Source organism: Emys orbicularis, chromosome 15 (genome assembly GCF_028017835.1).
Source record: "Emys orbicularis isolate rEmyOrb1 chromosome 15, rEmyOrb1.hap1, whole genome shotgun sequence".
Taxonomy (NCBI): Eukaryota; Metazoa; Chordata; order Testudines; family Emydidae; genus Emys; species Emys orbicularis.
The window spans coordinates 32,754,228-32,781,638 of NC_088697.1; the positions used below are offsets into that span (position 1 = coordinate 32,754,228).

The following is a 27,411-nucleotide window of genomic DNA, read 5'->3' on the forward strand; positions in this document are numbered from 1 at the left end:
TGTCATAGATAGTTTCAGTAAATGTCACAGACAAGTCCCAGGCTACAAAGAAAAATTCACAGAAGGCCAATACTGGGCCAGGGGTGTGTGTGTGTGTAAATATAAATAAGTCCATGACAAAACAGAGAGCTCAGCTATGGGGTCCCCCCACTGAGTACAGTGGCTAGGGTGCTTTGGCGGGTCCTGCTGGCTGCCATCCACAGCAGGGGGATCCTGCAGCTCCCAAGGGCTGAAATCAGATTCTAGGGCATGCACAACCTCCATTTTTAAAAAAAAAAAACATAGCTGTTATGATAAGAAGCCAGCATCCTCTTTGCTCCTACAAGTGGCACGTAAGAGTGCATTACAGCTGCCCCATTTTATCTCAGATGGAACATTAAACAAACCCAGTTATTGTCAAGTTATTGCTTTTTTATTTTGAGCAAAGCTGAGTACATTGAACTGCATCTACACAGCCAAACCCCTCCCGTGGTTAAGCATTAGCCATAATCAGATTGTGTTGATCCCCTACTAAGCTTTGTTAGCTTTTCCTCCCACCATTCAAACCCAAGCTTCTCTGTGCTTGGAGTCTTCTCAGATGTGAGCTTGAGGACATGCACAAAAACACAAAATGACATATGAACTATACAAAAGCAACACTTTGTTTAATACTTTACATCGGAACAGATTACAGAGACAGTGAGGGTGGTTTTCATTTCAAAGTAGAAGTGTACCATCAGTCCGGAGCCACTAGCTGCAGAGCCAACAGCTGCTCAAGGAGCTAATGCCAACTCATGCTGGAGGAGGGGCTTGACTGATCCCAGTTGATGCATTTACAGGTGTACAGGGAGACAAAGAACACAACTGAAACCCAGGCAAACAGGTTGTTTACATTTTTCTTTATACAAGTATAAACCTCCAAAATAACGTAATTAACAGACTCAGAACTTTTGACTTTAAGGTCTGCCCACCTGCCAACTTCCAAAAAGTAAGTTAAACAGGTGTTCCCTCCAGCTGTCCAACAAAAAGAAAAAGCTTGCTTCCAGTGCAAGACAGGGCTGCTCCTTAGCCCTATTGTAATTAGTAATAACTTGGTGAAAAGAGTTTGGCTTTTCTGTCCCTCCGTGTGCTGCTACCGCTCAGAGGTCAGCCCAGTTTCATAGCCCTCAGTTCTCATGTCATTGAGGCCCAGATCCTCATTCTGTGCAAATGTGCGCTCATAGTGCTCCACTTTTAGCTCTGGATCTTCTTCTGGAGCATAGACGTTCTTTGGTTCAAAGAGAAAGAAAGAACATTAGTTGTGCTTTGGTATGGTCAGAGCCTAGCATAGTTGCATGTGCTGCACTTCTCTGGCAAGTTTCAGCCAAGGATCACAAAGCATTTTACAGATAGTTGAGCCTTACTCTCCCTTTTAGGAAGGCAAGGGTCCGCCCCTTTAGAAGTGAGTTATGCGAGGCAGAGAGATCAAGTGACTTGCCCAAGCTCCAGAAGTCAATAGAGTGTTAGGATCCTAACTCTCAGCCCCCTGAAGAACCATCCATCTCATTTTTTCCTACCACCACCAATGGGATCACCTCCTGGAATGGCGGCGACAGAAGTTAAGGTACAGGGGCATGGAGGTGAAAGAAACCAATTCTCTTCCCACCTCAGTCCACCTCCAAAGTGATTCCTTGGTTGTTTTCAATAGCATGGGGGGGGGGGGAGGGGGAAGAAAAGTTGTGCATCTGTGGATTTCTGCATTCAGAAGACCCTAAAAGGAAGTCTCATTACAAGTGCTCAATACTCTACCTGAAGGTAGCTGTTCCCTGCAGGATCATCCAGAATGAAGTGAGCCTCCATGTGACCCTCCATAATCTGAGCAAACAAAAGGCAGATTAACAGTTTCAGCACCTTTGCTGAAGAGTTGCCAGGACCCCACATGCTCCATTTTAGCAATGATCAATCCTAAAATCCAAGTCCCTGCTGCATCTTGCAGGTTGTCATCACCACACTCATCTATGGAGAGGAGCTACAGAAGCCTTATACACCACTCGAAGAATGCACAGTGCTTTCTAGACAGAACATTTCCTGTGCAGAACAGCATTCACTCAAGACAGGACATGCTTCAGGTGAGGAGGCTTAGAGCAGGACAGAGTTCCAGGCATAGCAAAGCACTGCTGTCATGCTGCTTCCTATCTAGTGCCTGTTCATATCATGAACAGTTGCAACATTTGAGGGTTTGAGTAGTCTGGTGTAACAAATTAAGAGAGCATCTCCCCCAGCCCCATTATCCAGGATGTTCAGGAAACATACTGCAAGCCAATGACGATCTGCAAATAGAAGTGCAGCTTCTCACAGCTGTCCACACTGGACAAGGAAGCAGTAATCTAATATGGCTGTGCCTTGATCTCCCAGCATGCAGTGCTCCATCTTGACACACACCCCCGCCCATCAGTTGGATCATTGCATGCTGGCAGACAGAGCCAAAGCGTATTACATTACTCTTCTGAATACTGGCTACTAGAATACTAATACAGCCAGTGATTTGATCTAAGTCCATGATGTATATAGTTCTAGGTACCAGATTTGGAAATCCTATGGCATGGAGGTGCCCCAGAGCATTAGCTCAATGTACATGGGAAGTTAGCCCCCTCTGGCCTGGACTGTATTGCAGCATGGCTGGTTTGTCTCATTTCAGTGAAAGGAAGGCTCTGCCCAACCCTTAGGTGGCCCAGAGGAGGGATGCTGATCTTTAGTCTAGCTTGTGTGATGGTTTGAGGTCAGGGCAAGCTTCAGGATTACTGCCTTCATTGGGTGCAAGCATGTTGTGTTAGGAGGTGCTCCCTGCCTAATGATATATGGAGCAACATCAGTGGTCCTGAAGCAGGAGCCACAAGCCCCCTCCCTGCAGAAGGCTTATAGCATGGCTACACAGGACACTGATGGAAGGTGGGAACTGCGAACAGGATGGCAGGGTAAGGAGGGGTAAACTTACATGCCTGCAGAGATTCCCCAAAGTTACACACTTCAGACTTGCAGCAATGCTGCCAAAGAACGCATCTGAGCAGGTCAGTCTTGCCAGGTTCGGTGTGAATAGGACACCAAAGCTACTAACCTGATACACCTTTCTGCCAAACTCTTGGAGCTTCTCCACTCTGCTTGGAGTAGAGCTGTCCCCCAGAGTGAAGGGGTTTTTCACAATCTGCAACAGAAAACAGGTTCTTTCACACTGTGCCACACTGAGTTACTATTGCTGAATACTTCGTGGTACCTGCATGTGAACTATGCCCAGCCTGGCCCAGGGCATTCAGGGGAGCCATGGGAAGTCCCTAGCTAACAGGAATTGGCAGCCTTCTACGATAGCATGCTGCTCTAGGCAACCCATAATAGGCCTTTGAAAGCTCGTTTCGTTTCCTTTCGAGACCAAAGGCTCGTTCCTGTCTTTAGATCAGTCAAGGGGAAGTCCTGCAGCTCAGCTCAGAGGGGAGAGGGGCGTCTTATCTACAGTGCAGAGGCCCTGTACAGTGATCTCAGTCACCCTGTGCACTGGTTACAGATCTTTGCTTTCAGAAGCAGATGTAGGAGCTAGAGGGACACTGTCCGTTCCATCTACTATGACCTCAGCCACCCACTTCTACAGCCTGCCTTCCTGTGGGCATCAGTGCACCAGAACAGAGTAGGCATTAAGCTATGCCACATATCAGAGCTGCCCTCAGTTGTTCAGAAGGAGGGAGCCTGGGCTGGCAGCACATCCAGAGCCTAGGGAGGGAGTGATTCATGCACTGATTGGCTCTAGGGAGCACGGTGTACAAGAACAGTTGGAGTGAAACATGGAGAAGGGGAGGGAAGAATTCTGGAAGGACAACCCACCTCTCCCCAGAAGAGGATGCAAGCCACTGAGAGTGGCTAATGTGCTCCCCCCTCTCCAGACACGCCTCCAGGCAGGGTGAGTGAAGGCTGCAGCATAACATGAACGACTGCGTTCAGTGGTGCTACGCACTTGCGCAGCATATCCAAGTCTACAGGAAGCTACAGGTACTCAGCACTCATGGGGGTCTATTCATCCCAAATACAGGTACAGACCTCAGCTAAACAGGAGCTTAATATAGGCCACTTACCAGATTTCGGATATCTTTCAGCAGCCCCTCCAGAGTAGTGAATTTTCCCCCCAGCGCTCCCATGCCAAGCTCGAACTCCAGCTCTGGAATTTCCACGCTACACGTCTCTGACTGTAGAGAACAGAGAGAGACACATGGTATGCTTAGTTCCAGGTCATCCAAAATGGTGATGTGCTAGAGAGCAGCTTCCATCTGAGAGCCAAGACCACAGAAAGTCTATGGTGAGCTGGGAATAAATCCCAGAAGCCCTAACTAGGCCCCACTCCCTTCATCAGCAGGGCCAAATTGAGAGAAGAGGTCCCAAGAAGCAGCCACACACATTTAGAGATTATCAGATATCTGAAGGAAGAGATTACCTTTAGTAGATCTCTCGTCATGTCTGAAGGGTCTGTAACACGAAGGGTGATCCTGGTACCCAGCGGTTCTATTGCTCCTCCAGATTTAACCTAGAGACAATCTGTTAGAGTTAGTTTACAAGTGACAAAAGCATTCAGAATACTTTAATCCTCTTGCCACTACAGTGTGCTTTAAGAGTTGGTGTATGTCTTGCATCTAAGACCCTGCAGTGGGCCAGCCAGATCTGGGGTCAGTGCCTCAACCTTAGGTTTAGGACAGATTTTTGGGGATAGAAGGGTTAGTCATCCAAGTCAGCTACTTAGCGGATTAACATACTGTGACAGAGCTGCAGGTATTTGTTCCCATGCTAGCCACTCAGCTGCTGTGGTCTTACCCACCTGAGTTTGCTACAAAAGACATTTAACAAACCCCATCTCTCCTAGTCTCCTCTGTCCAATATCATAATCCTGGCTTCCTGGATTACATAAGGAGTGGGGTGCAGGCAGGGGACAGACAGAAAATTCCATCCCTTTGGAGAGCACAGGAGAAGGGTGGCATGTTCTGAAGAAGACATGGTCAGGTTTGCAGCTCACCTCATTTGTCCTGTGCCCACAGGCCTCGCAGTTTGTAGCCATGATGATCACTTCCTTGAAGTGTGGAATTTCTGGGACAGACCGTTAGGGAAGTTTGCCTGAAATACCTCCAAGATAAAGAATTTCTGGCTTCCTTACAGAGGACTAAGCTACTTCCCAGCCCTGTCAGCCTTGCCACGCAAGGCTGCAACTTTCTTCAAAAGAGCATTCAAAGGAGATTAGCATGTCAGTGCCAATGCAGGTACTGAGCACCAATGCAGAGAGTCATGTTGACAGGCACTAGTAGATTTCCAGCCTTTTGCTCCTATTTAATGGGATCATCCATCAGGATTCAAACATGAGCTTGTTTCCAAGCTAGAAGTAGCACTTAGCTGGGTCTCCGGAGTCACAGACTTTGCTATCCTGGGTCAGACCTTTAAGCCTCTCTCTGGCAGAATACAAAGCACCAGGCCTGTGCACAATACTGAACCCCACCCCTCTGCACAGGAGGAAGAGGCCAATTTGTACGGTCACATAGTCCCATCAGAAGGATACGCACTAGCTTCATGTTAGTGTTGGCTGGGGCGTTACATTCAGGACAGTTTGTGTTGAATTGTAACACCTGCAATAGAAGAACACAATGAAGAGTCTGATCTGTTGCACTATGAGCACTTACTTGCCTAAAGACAGATACCAAAGAATATTGCAACCAGGAGCAACACATGAATTTAGCTTCCATCTCGATACTTATGGCCCTGATCACTGTAGCTTAGAAAGAATTAGCCCAGCAAATGGGGCAGTTTAGGTATCCCTATGTGTGTGCCCACTACCATATGCTCCTCAGAGCAATCAGGACAGAGTTACAATCCAGTTAGATAGCTCCAGGTGGCCAACAAGGAACATTACTCACTTCATTCCTCAGATCCTCCACAGAGTCAGCTGGGTTATCATCAGTCTCCTCCGCCTGAAACAGCATAGAGGCCAGCATCAGTATGCCAACTCAGATAGTTCTACCTCATACATCTTCCCATTCATGGATCTCTGAACAGACTCTTTGGGGCAGGGTGGAAGAGAAGAATGCCTCTGCTACTCAGCAGCATCCCCTCTAGCATATAAAGGAGGGCACAGACTAGGATTTGAAGGGCATTTTGCCTTTCCATTATGGAAGACAGGGACTGCAAAGCAGGAATGAGGGAAGAGCTAACATACACCTGCCAGGCCTCCCCTCGCTTCTGAACTTAAGACACCTTCCCCACCCAGACGTAATACCTCAAGTCCAAGCATAGCATCCTGCTGGGCAGTCCTCCTGTAATGAGTAACCACAAGAGCGTCATCTTTCTGCGGCGCACGAGGATTCTCCACAAAGCTGTTACCGGAGGGGTCGTCTATGATCTGACAGAGGGAAGGATAAGGAAAGTCTTCAGGAATTCTCCCTGTTTTGCCCCCAAAGAGAGAGGGGCAGATGCATTCCCTCACCCTCCTGCTAATACTTACAAAGGTGAAAGAAGAATCCACTTCCTTCAGCTGCTTGAGTTTGCCAATAAACTCATCTATTTTTCCTGCCACATCTTTGTCTGCTGCCTGTGAAAGGAGAGACACTTAAGATCGGATTGGATCTTTGGTACCAGCCTAGACCTTCAGATAGGCCTGTCACAGGCACATAATGGTGAGCCAAGAAGTGTTCTCAGCTCATCATCTAGTAGGGGATGTGTAACCACGATAGGTACAGAATTTGTAGTTAAGTATAAACCATAAGCAGACATCTGTTTTGAGATTCCCTTCTTAAAGCACCTTACCCTGCGGACTGGCTGATCCTGTTCCAGGCCAGCGACAGCTCTGTCAATTATTCCCTCGATAGTGGTAAGAGCTTGATAGAGGGAGAAAACAGACCTAATTAAAGCATTAAGTACACCAGAGCAATGTTGTTAATCTTCTAAATTTATCATCCCTAGCCCACCAGTCCTTCCTAGAACTATTCATTCCCACAGATGGGAAAACAAGAACTCTTAAGAGCGCCTGTTTTTTTGCCCTGGTATGTCTAGTCTCTTCCCTACTCCGACAGCACCATCCAGCTGCAGATTCACCATGCACATGTCAGTGGACAGAAGCCCAGACCTCCGATAGAAGAAGCTGCTGCTGCCTACATGAGAAGCATTCATGAAGGAAGAGACGCCTCAGGGCTAGGCTGTGACACCGTCTCCAAGACACTGCAGGATTTGGGGGAGCTAGCTTTCAATGCTAGGCACTGACTAGCAGCAGGATAAATTGGGGTCCAGAGTACAAGAACAGGAGATATTTAAGACCGTAATACCACAGAGCCTAGCTCTACCCACCTCCATCCATCATCCAGACAGCCATCTCAGTAAAGCTGGGCATAAACTGATTCACACCAGTACAAAGATCCAAACCCTTGTCTAGACTAGGTCATACTCAAATACAGAGTAGCTGTCTATTCCAGTAGCCAAAAGTTGTGGCTATACCAACACCTCTGCTAAGCTACCAGCCACCCCAAGCCACATGCGAGCTCAGATTACATACCTACCTCCTTTCTGAGAAAACGGAGGAATTTCAAAGTCTAGCTCTGGGATTCTAGCCGTGGCACAATCTGTCTTCACCACTTCCCTATTCATATCCTGGACAGAACAATTTATAGGAAAGATTAAAAATAAAGCTACGACAGGCCAGGAACCCTACACATGCTGAGCAAATAAGAAGGAATTCAACCCTGAGAAGCACATTGGGAACACAGTTATAAGCATCCTCCCAATAGAAGATCATTCACACACAGAGCCAGTGAAACCAGTGTTTCCATTCACTGTCTCCCTGGGCTGCCTCTCCCACCTGTTATTTTCCCATACACCTAAGTTCATAAGTAGAAAGTTACACTTGGATGGTTGCCACCCTAGGCCACCCCCATCTACTCTGCCCACCTTGTAAGTGCAGATACATCAAAGCATCAATGAACCCGACAAAAACCACCACCACCTTTTCTGACCATAGCTGCCACGCATCAGGGGAAACACTGATCCGCTGACTGGCTCTCCCTTCCTCAAATGCTCACAACGTCTCCACAAAACAGCCTGTTTTAGCATGTTGTGTGGACATCTTACACCAAAGTACTTCCCAGAGAGTCAGCATCCCATTAATGAGCAGCTGATAGTGCCTCATTAAATATTAGTTACTTTACAGTAGTCAGAAACAGATTTGCTATTGTATTATACTCTGAGGGCAGCTGTGCTTTATACGCAAGTATTGACAGTCCTAGAGTCTTGGCTGGAACCTGCTTACCTAAATTCCACCCCTTTCAACCCACGCTATACTTTCAGTCAGGATGCACAGGCACCAAACATGCTCTTCAGAGATGCAGACAGCCCAGGATCAGCCACAACATTTCAACAAGCATCAGAAGTGTAACCTGTGCTTATTCAGTGGGGCACTCCTTCCCCCTTCAGTGGCTGGGCAATATGTAGGTTCATGAGCCTGCTACAACATTGACTAGGAGAATTGGGTCTACTAGGTCAGGCAGTAGGTACTCAGTCTTTTATAGCACGAGGCCCAAGATTCAGTCTCCACGATCAACAATATACTCAGGGGCTTCCTATTATATCACAAGTGCTGAACGCTTAAAGTCAGGCCATTTGTATCCCCCAAGCTGAGGCTTTTGATAGCTTTGCTGTTTTTCCACAATTATGTTTTTATTGATCCAGACAAGGCCAGTGGCGACTAGGATACCTCAGAATTGCCAGGACATCTTCCACCCAGCGCTAAGACGCTACCTGCCATCAGGTCTGGACATGGACCTGCCCCCGCCTCCCTCTCAGAGGAGCCGAAGCGAAGGGGCCCTGGCTCACCTGCCGCGCAGTAGCCGCAAGGGTGTAGCGCACCCCCTGCTCCTGGATCCGCCCCACCGACTGGATCTCGGTGTTAGACCACGCACAGCTGCCGCAGGTAAAGGAGCTGACGATGATCTCTTTGAAGAAGGGGATCTTGGTGAGCAGCAGCCGAGTCACCCCCTGGAAGAGCAAAGCCAAGGGAACATGGAGCCACCGGGGCAGCGGCCCCCCCCCCACTCACCTCCCACTGGGCCCCACCCCCCACACGCCCCAGGCCCAGCTGACCCCCCCCATACCCCCCACACGCGCCCCGGGCAGGGGAGCAGCTGCCCCCAGCCCGTACCCACCCCCACACGCGCCCCGGGCAGGGGAGCAGCTGCCCCCAGCCCGTACCCCCCCCCACACGCGCCCCGGGCAGGGGAGCAGCTGCCCCCAGCCCGTACCCCCCCCCCACACGCGCCCCGGGCAGGGGAGCAGCTGCCCCCAGCCCGTACCCCCCCCCACACGCGCCCCGGGCAGGGGAGCAGCTGCCCCCAGCCCGTACCCCCCCCCACACGCGCCCCGGGCAGGGGAGCAGCTGCCCCCAGCCCGTACCCCCCCCCACACGCGCCCCGGGCAGGGGAGCAGCTGCCCCCAGCCCGTACCCACCCCCACACGCGCCCCGGGCAGGGGAGCAGCTGCCCCCAGCCCGTACCCACCCCCACACGCGCCCCGGGCAGGGGAGCAGCTGACACCCCCCCCCGTACCCACCCCCACACGCGCCCCGGGCAGGGGAGCAGCTGCCCCCCCCCGTACCCACCCCCACACGCGCCCCGGGCAGGGGAGCAGCTGACACCCCCCCCGTACCCACCCCCACACGCGCCCCGGGCAGGGGAGCAGCTGCCCCCCCCACACCCCCCCCATGCGCTCCGGGCAGGGGAGCAGCTGCCCCCCCCGTACCCACCCCCCACGCGCCCCGGGCAGGGGAGCAGCTGCCCCCCCCATACTCCCGTACCCCCCCCCCGCGCAGGGCGAGCCCCGGGGCGGCCCCTCCCCGGCCTCACGTTGCGGTAGCAGCTCATGCAGAGGGACTCGATCTCGTCCGGCTGCTGCTCCTCGTCCTCGGCGCTGAGGGGCCGGAACAAGGGGCCGCCCCGCACGGGCTCCAGCTCCCCGATCGCCGACATGCTGCTCTCTGCTTCCGCTTCCGCCTCCCGGCCACCCTCCGACCCGGAACTTCCTTAGCGGGCCACGCCCCCTTTTAAAGAGATTGGGCGGGGCGGAGGGGGAGCCAGAGCGCTCCGCGGGCCTCGTGGGGCGGGAGGAACGCCTGCACTAAGTCACGTGACGCAGAGCTACTCCCACACAGGCTTCAGGGTTGGGGGTAGGCCTCAGCCTGGCACAGGGGATGGCAGGAGGCTGAGGGAGCGCACACATCACCAACCTATTCCTAGCAATGATTTGGGAAGAGGGGTGAACAGCGAGGTGGCAAAGTTTGCAGACGCTACAAAATTATTCGAGATAGTTAAGTCCAAAGCTGACTGCAGAGAGTTACAAAGGGCTCTCACAAAACTGGATGACAGGGCAACAAGATGGCAGATGAAAATCAATGTTGCTAAATGCAAAGCAATGCACATTGGAAAACATAATCCCAACCATACATAGACAATTGATGGGGGTCTAAATTAGGACAACATCAGTTCAATGTGGACCAGCAGTCAAAAAAGCTAACAGAATGCTAGCAACCATTAGGAAAGGGATAGCTAGTAAGACAGAAAATATGACAATAGAACTATATAAATCCCCAGAATATCCACATTTTGAATACCGCACGCAGCCCCCATCTCAAAAAAGTTATATTTGAATCAGAAAAAGTACAGCAATAGCCAACAAAAATGCTTAGGAGTATGGAATAGCTTCCCTATAAGGAGAGATTAAAAAGACTATGTCTGTTCATTTTACAAATGAGACAACTAAGGGAGGATATGATAGAGGTCTATAAAATCATGAATGGTGTGGAGAAAGTGAATAAGGAAGTGTTATTTTCTCATAACACTGGAACCAGGAATCACCCAATGAAATTAATAGGCAGCAGGTTTAAAACAAACATGGGGAATTGCTTCACACAACTCACAGTAAACCTACAGAACTCATTGCCGGGAGACGTTGTAAAGACCAAATGTATAACTGGATTCAAAAAAGAATGAGATAAATTCATGGAGAATAGGTCCATCAATGGCCCATCAGGGACACAACCCCATGCTCCAGGTGTCCGTAAATCTTTGACTGCCAGAAGCTGGGACTGGACACCTGGAGATGGCTCATCAGTAAATTGCCCCGTTCTGTTCATTCCATCTGAAGCATCTGGTACTGGCTACTGTCAGAATACAGGAGACTGGGCTAGATGGACCAATATGGCCATTCTTATGTTCTTGTGTTATACTGAATGCCCAGATGCTGAGCTGGGTTTTGAAACCCAGATATTTGAGCACAAAGTAGTGGAGCGAGACAAAGCAATGTGACTCCTACATAGCCTTTAAAAGTCTACACATTGTGATAATGTATTTATTGTGCAATTTCAACAGAAAAAAAAAGGAAAAACCAACTCCAAAGAAATCTAACAACATGTAACTTTATTGAAGCAGATTTGACAGTCAGTTAAATTGCAGGGGAAGAAACCATAAAACTGGTATAGCAAATGGCATATCAATACCGTTGTGGCTGTGGCTTACAACATCCAAACACCTGAATTCCCATCGACTGTTCCATAAAAAATGTTGTGACTATAGAGAGGGATATTTTATATATACACAGAATGTGCAAGGAAAGCGTTAACCCTGCAGAGTAACCTAAGTAGGGTGCAGTACACTAGCAGCGTGTACTATTCACTCTAGTAACACAGAGAAGATTGTTAAAGTCCAGAAGTCCAGCTTCAAGAGTTTAAAAATAATTCAACATTTCAACTCTGTATTAATCCAAACACATACAGTATGGACCAGATTCTGGACCTTTTACTCCCATTGACTAGTACTTACTCACCTGAGTAGTCTCACTGAAGTCAATGTGAGTAAGGTTTATAAAACTGGGCCATATATATATATATATATATATATATATATATATATATATATATATATATATATATATATATATATATATAGTGTATGCTATAGGTCAGAGGTTCTCAAACTGTGGGTCGGGGAGCCCCACCACCCGGGGCTGAAGCCCAAGCCCAAGCCCCACCACCCAGGGCCAAAGCTTTGGCCCTGGGAAGGGGGACTAAGGTTACATGCCTCCTGCCCAGGGCAGAAGTCCTTGGGCTTCAGCTTTACTCCCCACACCCCCAGCCTGGGGTGGTGCGCTCAGTCTTCGGTCCCCCCTCCTGGGGTTGTGTAGTAATTTTTGTTGTCAGAAGGGGGGGGTCATGGTGCACTGAAGTTTGAGAATCACTGCTATAGGTAATTACAGGTATGGTACTTATTCCCTCTTTCCTGCTGCTGAGATAAGCACTCTGCCCATTTGGCTTTCAAAAGACCGCAGCAATGCTAGTTTGTGGAATTATTTTAGTAAAATGGCATGATTCAATACGGAGTCACAGAATTGTATCCTTCTGACAGAAGGTGACTTTGTGGCTTTATCTTTCTAAGAGAGAGCAGGTTGCCGTGTTTTTTCAGCCGCAGGGGCCTCCCCAGTGAGGGAGGGGCTGGCTGAACGCCCGTCAGATTTGAGAACTCTGGACTAGCACTGCAGCTAGACAAAAAAGCTGTACTTATGTGGCACGAGAAGCCATGTTGATGGCATGTTATAGTTGTCCAAGTCATGGCCACAAGTGTCCTTAGCCAACAGTGCAGTAGAGTAGGACATGACCTCTTGACAGTTTTTCTTTTCCACTGGCATGGTTTAAGCATGCGCACGAGCACACACACACACTCACGCACACCCCTCTCTATACACAGGTACAGGATATTATTGTAAATCGCTGCTTTTCTCATTTAAACTCTGGGAAATATCCTTCCACAGAGAGTCAAGCCGGACATGCAAATCCTCCAGAGGTGCTGAGCTGTCCTGAAACTCCTCTGAGTATGAGGACAGTGGAGACAGTTTGAACTTCATTTCTTCTGTCTCACGGTCAATGGTTCTGGTGAAGTCGTCTATCTGGAGGAACGTGTCCCTTCTGAACTCCTCAATTCTCTGCTGCACTTCCTGAGCCAGGCCCTCCATGTAGGGGTCCACAGCCCAGTTAGGGTCTACAGTAGTGCCAGCAATGTGCTCCCTGAGGCCACTGGGGTAAAGGCGCAGCTGCTCCTTGAGGTGGTTCAGATTCCTCTGGATCTTCTGGTGGAGATCCCTGGCATTCTGGGTCAGCTTCTCAGAGAGCTCCTGGATGTACTGATTGAGTTTTTCCGGGCTGACTTTGGTGTGTGGGATGACGTTTCTATGGAGCTCTTCCACGTTGCGGTGGATCTCAGTCACCAGTCTGGCAGCGTACGGATGGAAGACCTCCTTCACTTGGTCAGTATGAAAGGCTATTTTATTGGCATACTGAGACACAAACCTCTGAACTTCATCTACGCCTTCCAGAAACTGGGCCTTCATGTCTCGAGTGGGGGTGAGGTGCTGCTGGAGCTCCCTAGCTTTCAGCATGACCTGGTCCAGGAGCTCTTGGGTGAATGGGGTCAGCTGGAAGCGAAGCACTTCCAGGTTCTTGCTGATTTTTTGGTGCACCTCATCCACATAAGGAGACAGTTTCACCCTCAGGCCTTCCAGCTCCTTCCTGATGAGCCTTCGCAGGCTGTCGGAGTCTTGGTAGAACCGGGGCTGAAGTCCTCTGTTGAGTGGGGCCAGTTTCTCAAGGAGATTTCCCATGTAGTTGACTCCTTCTTGGATACTTTCTTTCACTTTTCTGTAAGAAACAACAGACACACACTTCTAACTGCCTGAGCTCTGATTCCTCGTCCTAGCCCTTTTGTTACTTTACTAGCAATAATGACTGTACAGTTGGGCGCTGCATTAAGAAAGGGGGCTCTCAAAGATGTATAAAGTACTAACTTTTCACCCCTTGACACCTGGGCCTTGGGTCTCATCTTAGATTAGTCCCTTGTGGACTTTGCCCATAGAACAAAAACTACATGGCAGAATTCGTCATGAGTCTAAGCTCAGGAGAGGCAAGCAGGTAGTGGGATAGATTAGGAAAGAGGTGTATTGGCAGAGCTGGAATGAGGGTCATGAATGGAATAGCAGGGAGGGGATGCAGGTCAGGAATGAGGGGCATTGGCAGAGCTGAGTTGGGGTATCACAACTGCAATAGAGCCCTCAGAGAGCTGGTTGCATAGCACTTGCCTAGGTTGTTGCTGGTCTAACCAATATTACCAGTCATGCCAGTCTCACTGTCCTGTCTCAGCAGAGAGCCCTTGCCTGCGGTCCTTGCTCCCGGTCTTGGCTGCTGGGCCAGAGCTCATGTTCGCCAAGCTGCAGGAATCATTTTTGGGTTTCCACTGGGCTTTTCTTTGTTGTATTTCAGTTATTATTGGGTAGGGCCAGCTGGGGGATCTCCAGCCACATAAGGGGATGGATAGTATTGAGTCAACTGACGATTCACTCAACAGATTTTGGAAATGGCAAGATGCCTATATATATAGGAAGGTTTTAGGGGCACTATGCCTCTCTAAAAATCAATCAATAAACCAATCAGCCTGGAAGCAATTGGAAGGCAAAGTGCAAGAACCAGATGTTCTTTGGCCTCTGACAGGGCAATGGGCTTCAGGGCACTGCCTACAAATTCTTTAACCCCAGAGAACGAGGTACTCACTTGATCTCTTGGTCCAGCTTCATGCTCTGGGTATGTGCCATACTGTCCTTGTCATGAGTGAGCTGGCTGAGGTAATCCCAGAACCCATTCCTCGCCCGTTCAGCCTGAGCAGCTGCATGGGTGGAACAAGAGCATTTAACAGAGTGACCCTGGGAGAGCCTTGGTGGCAAAGCATGAGGTTGGTAGCAGGGAGGTGGCATGGGGGAGCTCTGTGAAGGGAAGACCTGGTGTTGGGAGCTGCTCTTAAACTGATGGAGTTCACAGTCTGTAAATCCTTGAGACAGCATTTTATCCCTGGGATGCTCAGGAGGCTTCTCTACACTGACAAGTCCCAGGGGCGCCCCCTCCCCAAAGTAATAAAGGCCCTGATTTCCAGAGCTGCAGCCCCCATTAACTTCAGTGGGCGTTCTGGGTGCCAGGCCCAGCATAACCCGAAGGATTCGTCGGGGGGGCTGCCTCACATGACACAACAGAAGTGGAGGCCAGTGACACATGATGCAGAGTGAAAGGAACAGCGCCTGAGACTCCCGTGACAGGGTCAGAGCTACCCTGCCTTGGGGTACAGCGATAGCATCAAAGGAGAGATACCTGGGGGACCTGTCACTGGGTCATCTTACTGTGACACCTTTCTTGTCTGGGGCGAGATGGGTCAACGGACTTGTCATCTCCTGTTCCAAAATACTATCTCGCTAAGCTGCATCCTCTTGTAAGCAGACAGTGCCCCCTGCCACGCAGCTGAATCCCCAGCACTGCCCCAACCAAGGAAGGGCAGGGAGACCTTTCAACTGTCGTGTCTAGAGCCGGGAAATGAGTCCCTGCATGTTGTTATAGAGAAGATCACCAACCTGAGACGGTGGCCAGGAGCAAAGCCAGAAGTGCAGCTTTGTGAGACATGGTCAGTGTGGTCACTGGGCTGGGACTCTGCGGAGAGAAAGCAACCAGAAAGCAGTTAGTGGAGTTCCTGCCATGACCCAGGCTTTGCCTTCACTTTATCGGCTCATGGGGTGGGGGCCAGGTTCATTTTCCAATGACTGGATCTTCTTTCTGGATTGTTGCTTTTTGCAATGACTCTCTTTAGATTCAAACACATTTCAGGTGGGGATTTAAATTGCAGCTGGATGGCACAAAGTCCAGATGGTGAATGTAAAATACAGCCAGAGGCCAGATTCTGATACCCTCCCATTGAGTAGCACCTTACTGCTTCATTGATTTCATTTCAGTGGGGCCGCTCAAGGTGTAAGGTATTCTCAATGTGAGTAAGGGTATCAAGAACTGGCCCCCTTGGTCAGCAAGATAAACTGCCTCTGAGTGGGAGCAAACGATGGACACAACCAATGGTTCCTGGTCCATGACTAGGGCTTCCTAGGCACTATCATAATACAAATAAATAAATCATAATACAAGTTCAGTGGTCCTTGTGAGGAGAGCACAGGTGACCTCAATTTGCACACATGCATGGTAATCACCCCTTTGTGTCAATATCACCGTTGGTTTGAAATTAGTTATTCCAAATCATCAGAGAGCTCAGCTCTGCACTGGGCACTGTTTTCAAGAAGATAACTCAGAACAACCTCAGGGGAAACCATTTTAACAGATCCGTCCACTGACGTCAAGGAAAACTCTATAGCCCTGATACAGGTTCATTTCCAAACTTCTTACGGTGCTCTAAGGTGAGACAGCCCCCACACCTCACAGCTTTATGCCCTTGCGGAAATCCATGCAAGAGCACTATACCCTACTAAAGCATCTTTCATCCAAGGCTTTCAAAGAGCTTTGCAGTCTAAGTAATCCAGCATCACAGGCCACTGTAGCACACAGTAGATCGGCATTGTTATCCCATTTTATAGCTGGTGAAACTAGGGCTCATAGAGATGTGACCTAGAGTGTGTCAGTGAAAGAGTTGGGTCTAGAATTCAGGAGTCCTTCCAGTTCCCTGCTCTAACCACTAAACCATATTCCCCCCGATGCAGAAATGGAACCCAGGAAACATGACTCCCAGTGTCCCTATGCACTAGGTAACATTTCAAGAGGTGGGAATAGAACCCAGGAGTCCTGACTCACAGCTTTCTGCTCTAACTTCTACACAACATTCCCCGGAAAATGCCTTGAGCTGCTGCAGAATTAACAAATTGTCTCACCTGGACCTTACCTAGCTGCTGTTCACCTGCTGTCCTCTGTGAGTTGGACCCTGGATCACGCTGCTCACTTTATATATGGATCAGTATTAGGCAGAAGTGCTCAGGTGACAAGAGGTCCCATACGCATCTGCATGTAAATACAACGTGGAGGTTCAAAGACATTCTCAGAGGATGACGTGAGTACCAGTCATCTGACTGGCTCTCACAGATCACTCACCACCCTCGCCCCACCCATCTACCAGACCAGTTCAGTTCCAGCTACCCCAGCCAACCACCTCTCTCCCCAGTGGCTTACAAACAAAGTTAACCCTTTGCATGCTGCAGAAATGTATGTGCCAGACATCCTCCTAAGCATCCACTGGGCTAGCAAGTTAGAAAATACCAGAGCTCCAGGGTATCCAGGAACAATAGCCAATCACAGGTCCTCACCTTTCTCTTCTTGATGGATAAGATGGTCTATTACCAGTGATAAGAGAGGCCTTGCTGGTCGCGCTGCCCAGGTCTCTGGATTCGGGTGAAGCTGGATTCGGGGCTGACCTTTGTATCCCAGTCTCATACACCAAGACAAACAGCACTATCTGTTTGCCTGGCTTGACAGTTCTGCCATTGGGTTCAACAGCTGCGCAACCAAGTGTGAGCTGCCAATCCTGTGGAAAATGGCAAGAGGTTATTTGCCCTGACGGGGGTAGAATCCAAGAGGGAAAAGCAGCTGCACATCCCCTTAAGTGAATTTGGATTACTAGTGTTTTATTATCATGGTAGCGTCTGGAGGCCCCAATTAAGATCAGTCCCTATTGTGCCGGGTGCTGTACAAACACATAGTGAGAGTCTGTCACTGCCCTGAAGAACTTACAGACGGACAAAGGGTGGGGGAAAGGAAGGGCTATTGTCCCTACTTTACAGCTGGGGATCGGAGGCACAACGAGAGATGAAGTGAGTTGCCCATGGTCACACAGGGAGTCTCTGACAGAAAGGAACTAAACCTAGATCTCCTGAGTCCCAGTCCAGGGCTGTAGCCACAGTACCCATCTTTCCACCGGAAGCTTTTCTTTGCAGGAACCATCTCTCTGTATCTGTCTGCACACTGCCCAGCACAATGGGACCCTGATCCCAGCTGGAGCCTGGTGAATAGAACTATGAAATATAATAATTAATAGCAAAAGGATTTGGGAAAATGGTACCTTTTTGTCCTGAGCCATTTCATAACCCAGACAGCTCATCTTTTGCCCAGTTTCAGCAAAATGGCTATTTGTCCATCCAGAACACCCAACATGTAACTTTTTGGCATGTTTTATTCATGTATTTTAACCGGTGAAACAATTTCAAATTTTGTAAACAACATTTTAAAAAGCATATTTGTCACTGAAAAACCAGCCATGCTGAGTGAAAGTGGGGCCAGTTTAAAGTGAAAAGCCGCGTTTGAGAGCGTTTTCCAAAACCGAGCCATTTTCAAACATTCAGAACAAATTGTGGGCCCCAGGCTCCAGGCGCCTTTGACTGGCATTTCAGATTCTCCGCCCAGAGCTTCTCCTGAGGACGGCAGGCGAGGAAATGGCCAGCACTCAGAAGGGTCAGTTCATACCCGTCACACTGTTGGACAGCCCCCTGTGTCTGTGCTGATGCAGAAGCAGTGACCAGCAGCACACTGAACACAGCAGGCGAGGCAGGTAGGAGACAACACGAGACATCTCCAAGACATCTCCAGCACACAGATGATCCATGGAGGTGTACGAGGATCCTACCTGAGCGTCACTAATACAACCAGATGCAGAGCCAAGGGGCTCTGTGCAGCATAGACTGCAGGTGCTTTGATCTCCAAGCTGACTTCTAGACCGTGCACCGCTGCTAAGATCTATACGTTATCTATACGCTTCCACTGGGCTCAGGTTGCTACAGCAAACCAAAGCAACGTAACAGCTGGTGAACTCTGGTCTGGGCACACTGGTGTGTTCGTGCAGGGCTGCTCACAAGCACTGGGCTGCTGGCACTGCATTTGAAATAGGAAAACAAAGCTTGGAAATATTTGTTTTGAGGGAAATGAATCAAACTCTGTAAACAGTGACGGGAGTAAACTCCTCAGACACTGTCTCTCCACCTCCGATTTGCTTATTCCGAGAACTGATCTGCAAACCTTTACCTCATTTAGCTTTTGTATCACATTAATACCTAAGGCCTTTCTGGGAAACAGGCAGACAGGGTACTTCATGTTTTCAGCCTCATTCCCAGTGAGGATGTGTTATCTGCATGCAGAGGAGGTGACAATCCACGTATTTGGCAAAGTCCAGCCTGAGGCAAGGGTGAAGTTCCAGGCAGTCACTGACCCTCCTCTGACACCAAAGTTCACCTCTCTCCCCTGAGCCATGCAAACAGGAGCGGCTCACAGGGCGCAGGGCTCTGCTGCACCCCCATTTTCCTCTCCACCTGACCCCGAAGTCACTCTCCAGCCTGGACAGTTAGCTGGGGAGCTGCTCCTGCATGATGCCTATTATAACTCCCTCTAATTGGGCACCTTCCAGCCCCTGGAGGAACTTGGCCCTAGTCCATCAATTTCTGCCATTATTATTATTCCATTTAAAACATTTTTCATGTGAATGTAGCACTGGGGCGAGGTGGCCTGGGGATCTAGGTCCTCTCCGCATCTCCAGGACAGGAGCAGCCCTGGTAAAGCTCCCCAGCAGTAACAGAGTGCCTCACACTGACCTCCTTAGGGCTGCGAGAGGCGTTCAGTCTCCAGGGCCCATTCAGCCCCTCGCCTCACTCCTGAGACTGCCCACCAGGGGGCCAATTAGTGCCGAGAATGAGGCTGGTGTTTTGGGGGACATGCAGAACCGGCCACTGGGAACTGGAACGAGGCCACCAAAGAGCCATGAGTTGGGGACAACTTTCCGCCTCTCCCTGCCGGAGCCGAAAAGCTGCTGAGAGAGGAAAGATGTGTATTGTTTATTGATGCAGGACTGAAGAACCCAGAGACCCCACCTGAGACCAGGGCCCCACAGTGCTGGGCATTGCACAGAGCTCACAGCCTAGGTCTCATGAGCCATTCCCACAGGCCTTCCCCAGCTTCTTCAGTCATGTGAGTGGGCTCGTCTCTCTCTGCCCTCGTTCCCCAGCCCTGCTGCCCCGCTCCACACCCTCTCCTACGGCTCCACATGCACCCTGCTCCTCAGGAAATCGATTCTGATGCTGAGTTAACTTGGGTTTCTGACGGGTGAAGGTGGCTGGTGTGGGCACTAATGATCAGGGCAGCCCAGCCAGGAGCAGGACATTGAGAGTAGCAGGTATCTAAACCACATAACTGGTCTGTAGTGTTGGTATTACAGTAGTGACCGAGACCCCATTGTGCCAGGCGCTGTACAAACACAGAGCAGGAGCTTACTGGGGCCCCTGCATCACTCTTTCCCTCTGCAGCGAGGTGTCCCTTGGGGTCTCCCATGCAAATACAGAGCCAGCCTAACACTGCTTAGTTTGTGAGAGCAGCCTGGCGGCAGGTCACAACAGCAGATTCGGTGTCACTTTGGGGAGTGAGTTGTGCACGCAGCAGAAATCCAACCATTATTTCTGAGGAGACATGGGTTACAGTGACTCGTCTTCACAACTGCCTGAGCTAGCTTGCTGCTGCCAAAGCAAGCCCTCTCCTTGCCACCTTAATCCCAGTTTGACCCTTCTCATGGAATGCTAATAGATAGGCCCAGCTTCCTAGGGGCCGTTGGGCAATGAGACTGCCTAGTGGGAGCTAGATAACCCACTATCGCTCTAGATGCTGTTTGCCTAGCATAGCACTCTCCTGGACTTTAGCAGGGCTGTCCTTAGAGAGGCGAGGGGCAGTCTGGGCTAAAGCCAGTGCAATGCCGGAAAGCTTCCCCTTGCAGGAATGTGGATGATGAAGATGATGATAAAGGCCCAAAGAAGCCCTCCACCCACAGGTGTCAGATTAGCACCCCAGACAAAATCAATGCGGCTGTAAAATAGAACGGACCTGCTTCAGCAGCTTCCTTCCTGGGGTGTCTGAAAGAGACAAAGCCCTGCTCCTCATTCGTTGCGGACAGTGCAGCGTAAGAAGTTCAGTGCACACTCACACACGCATACGCATTCACACACACAGAGAACAACAAAACAACAGCACTGGGCTGACCTACCCAGCGTTATGAAGGCTTCAGAGGCTGGGAATGTGGCTATATGGTTTGGATTCAGAGCAACGCATTCGAGGGCTTCCGTTGCTACATCACCAACACACCGGAGTGTCGGCAATCCACCCCTCTAGATTACAGCTTCACAGCGCGCACGGGGTGGTAGGCACCCAAAATGGTTTCCATGCATTGGCCATTGAGAGGCCTCGTTGAAACAAAGAGGTGGGTGGGTCTCCAGCCCCTTGCTGCAGGACAGGCATCCCCATCACTCACAGCACTAACTAGCTCCTTGTTAGCAGCCTCAGCCAAGGGGATGAATGCACCGTGGAGCCTGCAGTCCCTTCTCCCCCCGGGAGAGGGAGCCCTCGGGCCAGGGCTGTGACAGTGTGGGGAAAAGCTGTCCCTGTTCCGTGGGTAGAGACCCTTGGGTGGTCAATCCAGCGTGAACCAAACACTAATAATTCCAGCCCTGGGGTTTTGCTCCATGAAGAGCAGGGCCAAGGTGGAGTGATTGCTGTCAGAGCGCACAGCTGGCAGACAGTCACAGCTGCATATCAATATGGCTCCGATGTTAACAAGCACCACCGCTGTCTGTAGCTAGCAGCCCTTCGTGTGTCCCCAAACCACGCTCCCTCAGCTGGGGGTGTTCCAGGGTCCCTCAGACCGGGTCCTCGGGTGATGCAAAGCACCATACCTGCATTGACCTCAAAGGAGCTGCACCGATTTACCCCAGTGCAGGGTTTGGCTCCTTGTCTGTAGATGAATGACACACTATTAGAGTAGGAAGTGGAGCCCGGGAAAACCAGAGTGCCCTGTTCCCAGGGCAGCAAGTGTCTTCGCCTGGCAGAAGAGGACCCCTGGGAGACCCCGTCCAATCCTGGGACACAGGATCTGCTGCTCAGGGAAGTGGAGTGGGGCAGAGTGGGAGGTGCACAAGAGCTCACAACTGGCTGGTGGCTGCCAGGGCTCAGGAGGTGATTGTAAGGGGGTCATTCTCAGGTGGGCAAGCCAGGGAATGTTAATTCCCAGGGTTGGTCTGTTTATCAATCCCAATTAAAAGTGTTTCCCCTTGGATTTAAACCTCCCTCTGCAGTGTCTGTACCCCAGACACTGCTACAAGTGTTCTCCAAGTAGCTCAATGCGTGGACCACAGACTAACAGAGACACTGTCTTGTGGACACCTCCCCTCCCTGCTTCCATCACCCAGCCCCATGCCCCACACCATTCATGACCATGCAGACCACCTTGCTTGGAGCAGGTCCCTTTCCATCCCCCACTGCCCAGACCCTGCTTCCCTCCCATTGGCAATCACCTGGGTGTATCCCAGGACATCCCAGCACAGGGCTTTCAACTGGTGAGAAGAAAGAAAGAAAGAAAAACTAGATAATCTTTTTCCCTCTCCACTCATCCAGCCTAGTTTATTCCCTGGTTTCCTGTTCAGCCTCACTGGAGTGTACTGGGCTCATTAATTTAACAAATTAGGCACTTTATCACGCCACTAGAACTGGGAAGGGACAGCACCCCCCACCCCATGCACCCAAGGAAGAACCTAGGGCCTCTGCAGAACCAGTAATAGCAGAATGCGTCTCGTATGGGTCAGGCTAAGAGAAAGACAGAGTCGCCATGTGCATTGCTGTGTTGCAGTTTTATTTCAGCAGATACAGTAGGTGCAATTTTGGAGTGAGGGCAAGTGCAGGAAAGTCAGTAGCAGCACAGACAGACAGTCATCCAGCATGTGCAGGTCTCCTGGCATTCACAGCTCCGGGTCCCTTTCCCGCGCTGGGGCATGAGCTGCGGAAGAGCAGCAAGCCCTTGAGCCTGTCCTGGGGCTGGTTCCAGTGTGCTTCGCCCCTGGCTCTGAGGTAGACAGTGGCTTGCCTTGTGCAGTGGAGGTGAGGGTGAGCAGTGGCGATAGGAAGCGAAGCCGAGCCCTCTTAGGGATCCCCTCAGTTTTCGATCTGCTTGATGGTGCTGAAGAAGGAGGCGACCTTGTCCCGCATGTCCTTCTCCAGGAAGCTGAGATGATCCTCCACTTCCCCAGCGTAGGGGCCCAGCTTCTGCCTCATCTCCTCCACCTTCTGCACCAGCTGCTTGTTGAAGGCCTCCCCGTAGGGGCCCACGGTTTGGCGGAACTCCTCAATCTTCTGTTCCATCTGCTCACTCAGGCCCTCCACGTAGGGGCCCAGGGACTGGCGCAGGCCCTCGGCATCCGTGCGCAGCTTCTCCTTCAGCTCCTCGGCATAAGGGTTCAGCTTCAGGCGCAGCTCTTCCGCGCTCTCCGAAAGCTTGGCCCGCAGGTCCTCTGCACCCTTCTTCATCTGGAAGGACAGGCCCTCGAGCTGGCGATTGAGCTTGTCCTGCACGTCCTGGGCGTAGGGGGCCAACTGCTGGCGCAGCTCCTCCACGTTCTGGTCTAGCTTGACTTGGAGCTCGTCGGCCAAGGGCGCCAGCTTCTCTTTCATGTCCGCCACGTTTTTGTCAATCTGCTGCTGGAGCTGCTCGGCATAGGGGGCCAGGGATGCCTGGAGGCCGTCCACGTTCTCCTGCAGCTTGTCCCGCAGCTCTTGGGCGTAGGGGGCCAGCTGCTGGCGCAGCAAATCCGCATTCTGGTTGACCTGGCCACGTAGCTCCTCGGCATAAGGGCTCAGCTTCAGCTGCAGCGCCTGGACGTTCTTGCTGATCTGCTGGTGCACTTCGTCGGCGTAAGGGGACAGCTTGAGGCGCAGGTCCTCCAGCTCCTGCCGGATCTGCTCCTTCAGCTTCTCCGAGTCCTGGCTCAGCTTGGCATGCAGCTCGGTGGCGAAGGGGATCAGCTTCTTCTGCAGGTCCCCCGCGTAGGAGTTGACATTCTGGAGGTTGTCCTGGAAGAGGGTGCTGGGGGAGAAGGGGAAGGGACGCTCAGCACCTGGAGTGTCTTTCATTGATTCATTGACCACTCAAGCCCCGTCCCCTACCCTGTACCCTTGCAACTACATCTAGCAGCATTTCCGGGGTACCCATCTCTGTGCTCTCACCCTTGTCGGAGCAGCCCTTGGCTGCAGACCTGCCTGTCGGTGCCTCTAGAGAACCCCGTCTCTCCCAGCTACCCTGCTCCTGACCTGGGGGGGCACGTTTCCCTGCAAGCCTGTTGTCCCCATTGTTTTACATGAGAGTGGGTCCCTCCCGCTTAGTGGGGCAGTGGGTCTGGCAGGCCATAAGCCCTTGTTACATCGGGCAGCCGGCTTCTCTTTCATTGCTGCTTTTTGCTCTGGTGTTACTGTTTATTCTAGTTGGATCTCCTAAAACCAGTGCAGAGAAACAGGTACCAGCGCTTTATTCTCTCCACCGTGCCAGCCCCAGGAACCTGCTCAGGTCTCATCCCTCCCACAGGCTCCAACACACCCCTCCCTACCGATCGCGGCCTCACCCGCCCACCCGTGGGGGCCAGGGGCCTGCTCTCAGGTGCACTCACTTGAGCTGCTTGCTGATTTCAGATTGCTGGATCTGCTCCATCGTCTCCTTGGCATTGCCGGTCAGCTGGGTGAAGTAATTCCAGACCACATCGGCCACCTGCTGGGCACTGACATCTGCATGGGCCCCTATGGAGAAACGAGCACCAGTGCTCAGTGCCCTGTGCAGCCAGCCCTAGGCCTGCCCCACCTCTCTCCTATTCCCAGGGGTTTCCTTTCCATCCAGCCTCAGAGAGCATCCTACATAGCCCTGAGGCCACCTCTCCAGGTAAGGCCCTCCTCACTCCCTGGAGCCGACCCGAGCAAGACAGGAGCAAAGAGTCCAGTTGGTCATGGCTCTGCGGAGCAGGAGGGATAGCTCAGTGGTTTGAGCATTGGCCTGCTAAACCCAGGGTTGTGAGTTCAATCCTTGAGGGGGCCACTTAGGGATCTGGGGCAAAATCAGTACTTGGTCCTGCTAGTGAAGGCAGGGGGCTGGACTCGATGACCTTTTGGGGTCCCTTCCAGTTCTAGGAGATGGGATATCTCCATTATTTTTTTTTTAGGATGCTGGGACGGGGACAGGAGGCAGCCCGAGAGGGCCCCCAGCCCCGAGGGCTGCACCCGCCCAGCAGGAGAGGCTGCTCTCCCTTACCTGTGATGGCGAGAAGTGCCAGAGCGAGGGTGACAGCCTTCAGAGACATCCTGCGCTGTTTGGGTTCAGGGACCGGCCAGGCAAAATGAGCCACTCTGCAGAGAGAACAAAATGCGTCAGTCTCCCTGTGTGCACTAACCCTGCTCTTCCCGCAGCGCCCCCACCCCATGCTGAGCCCCTCGCTGTCACAGGGCAGGGGGGGACAAACGAGGTCAGCTTGGGATTCCTCCCCCTCCTCTGTCCCCCCGTCCAAGCACCCCTTCTTCCTGCCGGGCTGAGCTCCCCGCAGGGACCCCGCAGCTCAGCCATTGACCTGGAAACGGCTGCGGTTCCCAGTGCCCATCTCACCCCCCCACTGACTCCTCTGGACAGACCCTTAGACCCTGCCCGTCTCCTGGCTGCACCCCTTGTAGGATGCCCCTGCAGCCGTTCCCCAGCGAGACACTGTGCAGTGAAGAGCCAGGGACAGGGACCACTGCCCAGCAGGGCCTGCGGTCTCAGGGCTCCTGCTGCAGCTCCCTGCCACAGGGGTTAGGCTGTCTGCTGCTCCCCCTTCCAGCCTTCTGACCTGTGCTGCTGCTGCTCCTCGGCTGCCGGGTGTGCCCTGCTGGCCTGTATTTATACCGCAGCCAGCAGCCCCCGCCGGCTTCCACGCAGGCTGGTGACACAGTCCCCAGGGCTTGGACTTTAGTAAGGACCCAACGTGGAAGCTCCTGACGTGTGCACGGGTGTGTCGTTATCTGCTGGGACGCGATGCTGGAGATGGGGGGGGGGGGGGGAGCACTGCAGGGAACCAGGTGTAACTCACGGCAGCCAACAGGCGTGGACATGGGAGAGGGAGAGCAGAACTGGACTCAGCCCAGGCCATTTGCTGGGCTCGTGTCTGGGACTTTCCACTGAGGCGGCCCAAGGGGGATCCCGTCTCCCTCCCCCTGCTCAGCAGCTAGGGAGAGGTGTTGTTAATCAGCCCAGCACAGCAGGTAGCTCTGCAGAGCGGGGAGGGGGCTGCCCGGGGAGCGGGCTCTGGGATAGCGCTTTTTATTTCGCAGGGTCAGGACCAAGAATGAAGCACATTTTGCCCAGCCAGGCACAGAGGCCAGGCCGAGTCCCGGGCTGCATGTCTTCCCAGCCGATACAGGAGGGGAACTCTCAGCTAGCAGGAAAATCACTGGCAGCCTCTGCTGAGAATATGCTCCCAGAAAGAGCCCGCCTGCCCCCTGCCCCCCCTGGCCATCAGTCTCCAGCACTGCTTGCAGGTGCGCCTGCTGAAACAAATGGCTGTGAAGCTGAGACACCCGTAACCCTGCTTGCAGGGGTGGATGTGAAGCTGAGACACCCGTAACCCTGCTTGCAGGGTGGCTGTGAAGCTGAGACACCCGTAACCCTGCTTGCAGGGTGGCTGTGAAGCTGAGACACCCGTAACCCTGCTTGCAGGGGTGGCTGTGAAGCTGAGACACCCGTAACCCTGCTTGCAGGGTGGCTGTGAAGCTGAGACACCCGTAACCCTGCTTGCAGGGTGGCTGTGAAGCTGAGACACCCGTAACCCTGCTTGCAGGGTGGCTGTGAAGCTGAGACACCCGTAACCCTGCTTGCAGGGTGGCTGTGAAGCTGAGACACCCGTAACCCTGCTTGCAGGGTGGCTGTGAAGCTGAGACACCCGTAACCCTGCTTGCAGGGGTGGCTGTGAAGCTGAGACACCCGTAACCCTGCTTGCAGGGTGGCTGTGAAGCTGAGACACCCGTAACCCTGCTTGCAGGGTGGCTGTGAAGCTGAGACACCCGTAACCCTGCTTGCAGGGTGGCTGTGAAGCTGAGACACCCGTAACCCTGCTTGCAGGGGTGGCTGTGAAGCTGAGACACCCGTAACCCTGCTTGCAGGGGTGGCTGTGAAGCTGAGACACCCGTAACCCTGCTTGCAGGGGTGGCTGTGAAGCTGAGACACCCGTAACCCTGCTTGCAGGGTGGCTGTGAAGCTGAGACACCCGTAACCCTGCTTGCAGGGTGGATGTGAAGCTGAGACACCCGTAGCCCTGCTTGCAGGGTGGATGTGAAGCTGAGACACCCGTAGCCCTGCTTGCAGGGTGGCTGTGAAGCTGAGACACCCGTAACCCTGCTTGCAGGGTGGCTGTGAAGCTGAGACACCCGTAACCCTGCTTGCAGGGTGGCTGTGAAGCTGAGACACCCGTAACCCTGCTTGCAGGGTGGCTGTGAAGCTGAGACACCCGTAGCCCTGCTTGCAGGGTGGCTGTGAAGCTGAGACACCCGTAGCCCTGCTTGCAGGGTGGCTGTGAAGCTGAGACACCCGTAACCCTGCTTGCAGGGTGGCTGTGAAGCTGAGACACCCGTAACCCTGCTTGCAGGGTGGCTGTGAAGCTGAGACACCCGTAACCCTGCTTGCAGGGTGGATGTGAAGCTGAGACACCCGTAACCCTGCTTGCAGGGTGGCTGTGAAGCTGGGA

At 52.1% G+C, this 27,411-nt stretch overlaps 3 protein-coding genes across 3 annotated transcripts; all 3 read right to left on the minus strand.

The window, feature by feature from the left end:
• Positions 1-453: 453 nt before the first annotated feature.
• On the minus strand, positions 454-10,004 carry ZPR1 (ZPR1 zinc finger). The gene is made up of 14 exons (XM_065417095.1): positions 9,861-10,004; positions 8,836-8,997; positions 7,527-7,617; positions 6,781-6,851; positions 6,479-6,565; positions 6,254-6,376; positions 5,895-5,948; positions 5,540-5,606; positions 5,006-5,076; positions 4,433-4,522; positions 4,077-4,187; positions 3,074-3,160; positions 1,768-1,833; positions 454-1,246 (listed from the first exon to the last, which is right to left on the minus strand). The coding sequence occupies exons 1-14, from the start codon at positions 9,981-9,983 to the stop codon at positions 1,112-1,114; spliced, it is 1,338 nt and encodes a 445-aa protein (XP_065273167.1). The 5' UTR covers positions 9,984-10,004; the 3' UTR covers positions 454-1,111.
• Positions 10,005-12,762: 2,758 nt separating this feature from the next.
• Positions 12,763-15,499, minus strand: APOA5 (apolipoprotein A5). Its single transcript, XM_065417430.1, has 3 exons — positions 15,451-15,499; positions 14,606-14,717; positions 12,763-13,699 (listed from the first exon to the last, which is right to left on the minus strand). Exons 1-3 carry the CDS (start codon positions 15,497-15,499, stop codon positions 12,763-12,765), a joined length of 1,098 nt encoding a protein of 365 aa, XP_065273502.1.
• Positions 15,500-22,816: 7,317 nt separating this feature from the next.
• APOA4 (apolipoprotein A4) lies at positions 22,817-25,002 on the minus strand. Its single transcript, XM_065417302.1, has 3 exons — positions 24,954-25,002; positions 24,322-24,448; positions 22,817-23,744 (listed from the first exon to the last, which is right to left on the minus strand). The coding sequence occupies exons 1-3, from the start codon at positions 25,000-25,002 to the stop codon at positions 22,817-22,819; spliced, it is 1,104 nt and encodes a 367-aa protein (XP_065273374.1).
• Positions 25,003-27,411: the final 2,409 nt, after the last annotated feature.